Below are 7,348 nucleotides of genomic sequence, written 5' to 3'. Positions count from 1 at the left end.
CCGACTCACTAGATTCGTTCAAAAACGCACTTTCATTCATGAATGAAACTCGACTGTGTTTGCTTTTAGAGATGCGCAGCGGCTCAGCTGTTACTATATTTGGAACTTTTCGTTGATGCAATATATACAATAAGACAATAAGAATGTATTTTCCAGGCCTTGAATCCATATGTCTGAAATTCAAGTACTTTCAAGAAGCGTGTTCATAGCCTTTAATATGTATTGTTTTGTTGGACAACATTGCACGGTAAGTGATATATACATATATTTATATATATATATATATATACATACATGTACATATACTTGGCATGTTTGGTTTGGACTCTGAAATGTAGTCATGTTCACTTGTAGACATGTCCATATCTTGATCATTGGAGAAGATTTTTTAAAATAAAAAAATACAAATCGAAAATACAGAGATATATACCGTATATCGCAAATCGGCTAAAAAAATACAGAGATATTAATTTTTGCCCATATCGCCCAACCCTACTAATAGCTACGCTGCAGTGTGTGTAAGATCGGATGAATACAATCAGAACGAACCTTTATTTATCTGTATATATGTTAGTCACTATTCTGTGTCATTTTTAATTCACAATCATTTCACTGTATGTAATGCCAAAATATGAATAGTCAAAGTAGTCGCACTGTCAATGCGTTACTGTTTAAAATTAATTAAATGTTACCGCACATTCATTCAGCCATTGGAATAAGAGCACCAACGCACAAAAGCAATACTGCTCTTATGAAAATTAGCCATTGTTTTACTACAAATAAAATTTGCAATTGTAATTAAACCATAGTAACCACAAATTAACCCGGGTTTTACCACACTAACCATAGTTTAACCATGGTATTTGTAGTAAAATTGTGGTTATACAAATGGTAATCCACAAAAAAAAAAAGGTTACTACACTTTTACTATAGTAAAACCATGGTTTCGTAAGTGTGTTTATCAGTCAAATTCATTTAAAACTGTAAATTCAACAGGTATGAAATATGATCAGTAAGAGAAAAATATTGTTAATGAGAAGACAAGCGCTGGACTAGGCAGGTTAGTGGGGAAATGTATTTATTATTCAAAAGGCACATTTGGAAGGGAACTATATTTATAGGAACATTTCAGCAGGTTGAAGATAATTCATGTTAACGCAGAGAATATATTCATTGTTTTAAAAAAATTGCCAGTCCTAAAACTTAGTAATAATCTGCTTTCTCATGAGAAACTGTCTGTATGTAAGTGCGCTAAACGCTGACCGGAAACTCCCGAGCTGTACTAAGTAGAACGTGAAAGTAGTTGTGCAAGTAGTCCATTCCAAATGAACTGTTCTGTTTTGACAGAAAATACAACAAAGAATATAATTCACCTGTAGCGCATCAATTCTATGTGGTAAGTAAGACTGTTTTGCTGTCCCTCTCTTTGCATGTATGAGAGAAACACTGAGCGCTCTCAGCTAAGCAACAGATAGTCGTGTGCCTTCACACTAGAGTTTATGATGCGTCAAACACACTGCGCATCCATTGAGAAGAATTTAAATATTGAGCTTTAAAGATAGAAAGTGAAACTCTCAAGGGTGCAGTGTTCAAAATGAGTGAAGGCAAGTGTTAAACTTATAGGTAGCCTCTACCTCAAAAACTGGTGAATGAAATCTAACAATTTATTAGCCAATGGCTAACGATAGACATTACTTTGTCGCCTAGCATGGACATTTAGTCGCATATGCGAGTGATTTACTCGCATTGTAGAGGGTTGCGGTATTAAACACAAACTGGAGTATATTGCAGTACAATATATATATAGTATTATGTTAGTATATAAGTATTAATATAAGGTATTTATCCTACTTTATTACCTTGCCAGGTACTTTACACCGAATTGGTGTTTACTCATCATTATTAATATTTACTAACAATCATGACATCACAAAACATTTTAGACTGAGTAATTTTTACATCTGAAGTTGCAATACATGTTTTAATTAACTGAGGTTCTGCAAGTTACATCACGTTTACATAATACTAGACATAGTAATCAGATTTTTTTTATGAACCCTTTAATATACTAGTGAAGTGAAAATGAGGCCGCAAATTAGCAAGTGCTAAACTTGCTGGAATGACTTCTCCACAGTTTGACTTCCAAAAATTTTCCCAGTTGACCACTCTGACCTCCCCTCCCCCAAATAAGTAGGTCATTGTACCTGCAGGGCTTTCAGCCTATTTTGTGTCGTATCCTCCATGTCGCTGAAACGGCTGACTTCTTCTGTTTTAGACATCAGCCGGCTTTGAAACTTATCAATGCAACTTTGGTACTGCTGGTGCTCCTCTGCTATTTTTTGTGCCAATGTTAATCTTTCCTGCATGCATTTATAAAAAATAAAAATAAAAAAAAGGTCATATCTCTGACATAGTACTATTTTCAATTTGATGATCTTAATTCATTCTGCAGATAACAGCAATAAATTAATTATGCATTAAGAATAATAATATAGGTTAAATAACAAATTATACACTACCATTCAGCAAGGATGCATTAAATTGGACAAGTGACAGTAAAACAATGTTACAACGTTTCTATTTCAAATAAATGATGTTTAGTATTAAAATAGCAAACGGTTATTTTAAATTGTAATAATATTTCACTATATAATTGTTTTACTGTATTTTTTATCAAATAAATGCATAAGAGACTTTCAAAAAACAATAGAAAATTTTTGCTTACCCAAAACTTTTGAAAGGTAGTGTAATTTTCACTAATATCTAGAGGCCCCTAATAGTTCATTCTTTCATAATAACTATGAAAGAGTAACACAAGCTACAACCTGTCAGTGACAGCAGCGGAGAACTGAAGAACAACGGTAACCTATTGAGACTAGATTTTTTTGAATGACTTTCATGAGTAAGTGCAAAAAAAATGAGAAGATAGAAGATTAAAAGACTGTTTTGACTTATTTAACATGCTGAACAACCTTATAAAACATTAACAATACAATACAGCTTGAAAGGTTTTCAAATTCTTTAAATTCAGCATTTTAGTGTAGAACAAAGGCATTACCTTAATACCCTCAAAACTAAAGCATTCTGAAATGACTCAACACACACATTTATTCTGGCTGTGTGGTTGTCAATGATAAGAAAAGAAAACTCAAGTTTTACCTGTGCTTGTTCTTGAATGTGGTTGTAAGCATCTTTAAGACCCTGCTGAGCCTTCTCATCTACACTAGGATCTTCAGTGCGGTTGAACAGGGCTGCAGCCTCATCCAGGAGCCTCTTCAGAAACTGAGCCTGGGATTGAATGTCACTGTGAAGGACCCGCAGATGATCCACCTGCCACAGCTTCTCTTTGAGACCCAGCTGCATCTCAAGCAGGGGCTCCAGAGCCCTGTGCATCTTCTCTATCCACATCCCAAACTCCTCATGGGCCTTCAAGTATTCACTCCAGTGCAGCCACACCCACTCGATACGACTGTCAGAGGGGCACGAAAATAATCAAATAAATAAATAAATTTTCAGATATAAGAATACAAAGCATTTCCATGGTTCGGTCTGATTCTGATTGGTCAATCATTGCATTTTGTGGTCAAATATTTTTGTATAATGATGGCTTAATCAATTAATATAAATAAAATATAACTGTCCTAGGCAAAGATTTTCATAGATAGATAGATAGATAGATAGACAGACAGACAAAGGTAAATGATCCAAAATTATTGTCAATTCCCCGCAATGGTTGTAGTAATATAGCGCTACAGTGATAACGCAAATGTCATTATACGCAAATGCTTTTAATATAGTAATACAACTTTATACGTATGGACAAAGCCTGTACCTGTGACAATGAATGATGTAGGTTAACGTCTCCTCCCAGAGTGCTTTTATATCTTTGAGTTTCGAAAGAGTCTGATTCTTCATCTCTTCATCTCCATTTCGAAGCAGAGCTTCAGAAGCCACCAACACCCTGTCCATCTTCACATGGCCTTCGGGCTCTGAGCTATGAATTTTCTTTACAACATAGAAAAAAATCTTGCTTAATGGAAAATTTAAATTAAGACTTTAAATTAGGGCTGTGCAATGAATCGCCTGCGATTTTGCGTGGTTTGTCAGTGAATTACGGCTCTGTGTAGTAAATGCCGCTCCATCTGAAAGCATGTGCTGGAGATTTACTACTAATCACAGAACCGGCTTTACTGACGAGATGAGCATGAAAATCGCATTTGATTTTTTGCACAGCCCTACTTTAAATTGATGAGATATCCACTGTAAAAAAAAACAAAAAAAAAAACAAGTGTAATTTTAACTGTAAAATATTGTAAAAATGCTACAGAAAAAAAACCTGTTAATAACAGTAAGTTCACGTACTATATACAAAGAAAAACTGTAAAATGCGGTTAATTGTACAGTTTTTAGAAGTAAAAAATAACAAATCAATGTATAATTTACAGTCTTAACTGTAAACTGATATTCCCAGAATTCCCTGCGTGACATTCCACATTTGAAAGTATTTTGTTTAAATAATCACATTTCTTAATAGTTTTAGTTATCAGTACATTAGGGTTTTGTTACATTTTCTGTTGTTTAATGAATGTTTATTGCATTATTTAGGAGTCGTGTGTTACCATAATGGTGTTTTGTATTTGCATGAATGACTCTGTGCACCTTCTGTATATTAGTATACCTCAGCTTGTGAAAAAGCTACTTGTGATGAAATTTGATTCTTTATGTGGCTTTCTCTTTTACCACCTGCATTATTATGGTGGTTGTCACTTGTCAGTATATGTTAAAGGTACAAAACAGATTTTAGTGGCAATGTGATTTGTTGATTTTACTGGTTTACATTCCAATTTTCTTGTTTGTAAATTAGTTTTATACAGTAACAGCTGCCAAAATTATTTTGTAAAAACTACAGAATTTTTTTACAGCGTCTCTTATGAAACTCTTATGATTTTTTAGCAAATATGAGATGCATTTGAGAAACTAAGATGGTTCTATTTCAGTACCACTACACCCTCAATAGGTCAAAGGTCAGGGAAGGTCTCACCTCTGTCTCTCGGAGTCTGACCTCCAGCGCTGATCTGGGTCCTTGGGTGTTATCATTTTGTTTAAGTTTCTCCTGGACGGCCTGCATCCAGGACAGGGCTTCCGCCAAACTTTCCCTGAACTCATCCTGCTCTTGCTGGGTCATTAGGTTAAGGCTGACCTAATGCAAAAACATAGGGACCACATTTGCTAAATTCCAAAACAGCTGTGAATTTAGAAAAGACAAGCCTTTACCACACATTCCTCTTATACACTTAAAGCAGATTCTTTTATCCAAAGTGTCTCTGGAGCTCAACTGGCAAATCCAAAGTACCTTTAAGGCAAGTCTGTTCACTGGTATCACCCTTGGCCAACTATTTACAGTCATGCAAGTGCAGCTCTGTCTACTTGAATGGTGAAAAATCGAAATCTGGTCAAAATTATGTTTCTATAACATTTCAAATCTGAAATATAGCTTGAATAACAATGGTATAATAAATTGTGTTTCTTTAGCTCTAAATCTGCCAAACATAAGTCATTTTCAGCCAGGTTGGCCAGCTAATGCACATGTATGTTCTGGAGTAAACAAACAGGTGATTGCCTCTTTTAACTAAAAGGTGGGACTTTCCATTCCTACAGCTGCTATTTTGAGCACTGTGTTGAACCCAACAAAAAAGTGATGACTAGCATAACGATTTCTCCTATTTATATATACTACCATTCAAAAGTTTGGGGTTGGTAAGATTTACTTTTATTAAATTGTTTTAAATTGACAGCAAAGACATTTATAATCTTACAAAAGTTTTCTGTTTCAAATTAATTATGTTTTTTTTAACTTCCTATCAAATATTCATGGAAAAAATTACCACGGTTTTCATAAAAATATTAAGTAGCACAACTGTTTTCAACATTGATGATAATTTAAAAAGCACTAGAGCACTAAATGAGCATATTGATTTCTGAAGGATTAATTGATAACTGAAGACTGGCTGCTGAAAATTCAGCTTTACCATCACAGGAATAAATGACACTTTAATTTATATTAAAATAGTTATTTTAAATATACTGTTAAGCAAAGTCCGCTCAAATAACATGCCGACAGGACGTTTATATGTAGCATACTTGCTCCTGTTTGCAATAGGGCTACTGTGCTGTAACATGGTGGGCAACGCTGGTAAAATGACGCTACCCTCTCGTTCACTGATCTGCTCCCCACTATGCTCTGCTCACATGCTCTGATAATCATAGCTTTGTAGGACTATGCATTAATTGGATAATTAGTCAAAAGAGAGAAAAAAAAAAAAGAGTTATATCTTATTCAGTTGCATAAAACTGAATAAAAATAATATATTGCTATTTAATATTAATATATTTTCTTTCCAATTACATTGTGTTACTTTCAATAAAAGTGTAGTTATTTTATTGCCTTGTGTTTTTTAAATTCAGTATCATTCAAATTATTAAGTTGGAATGAATGGAAAAAGTCTTACACAATTAATTTATATTATTTAATAAAACAATAAATAATTAATACAAAGCATTTTAGGTTTTGGCCCAGAATTGTTATTTCGGTGCATCCCTAGACAGTATCTTACCCTGTTGGAAGGAGATCCCATATAAATATAAAAACTCTAGACGCTTTTATAGTAGTAACAACAAACTGTAGTAATTACGTGAATTTGGCAGGCTTGCTGTGCTCACAAACTGTGACAGTTCATGAATCACCCCTGGCAGCTGGTTTGAACCAAACACCTTTTGGTTACCAGCCAATATTAGTAACCACCAAACCACTCCACCTTACAGCACAATGTTCCCGCCAAACCCTGCACACTGGCAATGCTGCATAACTTTCTAAGGGGCATGAAACACAATTCCTTATGGCTACATATGTTCTTTCAAAACAAGAGACTGAATGAAAAGCACAGCCAAATATGCCCTTTTTTATTCTTTACAGGAGGGCGCCCTAAAAAGGATTACAAGCCACTTTCCTGCATGAGTCATATCTCCAACAGCATTCCCTTCACTGGCATTCCCATAACCCTTTTCATATGAAAATACACAAACAATACATCTGGAGAACACTGTAATCCCCTACTGCCATTGGTTTGGCCTTGACGGTTATGCAGTGTGTCCATGAACAAAACATACAAGTTAAAAAAATTTATATTATTTATAATATTTTTATGCATTTTATATATATATATATATATATATATATATACCATATGATTAGAGTTGGGTACCGAAACCCGGTACCAATATGGCACCGGTACTAGAGGTCGACCGATGTATCGGTTTTGCCGATTAATCGGCACTGATAGTTTTTTTG

The 7,348-nt window shown here is 34.5% G+C and overlaps 1 protein-coding gene across 3 annotated transcripts in view; it reads right to left on the bottom strand.

The window, feature by feature from the left end:
* LOC107680780 (nesprin-3-like) overlaps window positions 1–7,348 on the bottom strand; it is a 34,898-nt gene that overhangs the window by 25,239 nt on the left and 2,311 nt on the right. For 2 of the 3 annotated variants that reach the window (XM_016476825.1, XM_016476828.1), the window contains exons 2-5: window positions 5,042–5,200; window positions 3,833–4,005; window positions 3,160–3,469; window positions 2,205–2,360 (exon numbers count right to left, since the gene is read on the bottom strand). In XM_016476825.1, coding sequence (XP_016332311.1) covers window positions 2,205–2,360; window positions 3,160–3,469; window positions 3,833–4,005; window positions 5,042–5,185 — 783 coding nt within the window. In that variant the 5' untranslated portion in view covers window positions 5,186–5,200. The remainder of the gene's footprint in view (window positions 1–2,204; window positions 2,361–3,159; window positions 3,470–3,832; window positions 4,006–5,041; window positions 5,201–7,348) is intronic. The other variant, XM_016476827.1, reaches the window with a different exon arrangement.

The sequence above is a fragment of the Sinocyclocheilus anshuiensis genome, unplaced genomic scaffold, assembly GCF_001515605.1.
Source record: "Sinocyclocheilus anshuiensis isolate Anshui unplaced genomic scaffold, SAMN03320099.WGS_v1.1 scaffold869, whole genome shotgun sequence".
NCBI classification, from domain to species: domain Eukaryota; kingdom Metazoa; phylum Chordata; class Actinopteri; order Cypriniformes; family Cyprinidae; genus Sinocyclocheilus; species Sinocyclocheilus anshuiensis.
This window is presented reverse-complemented; position numbering and strand designations above follow the sequence as displayed.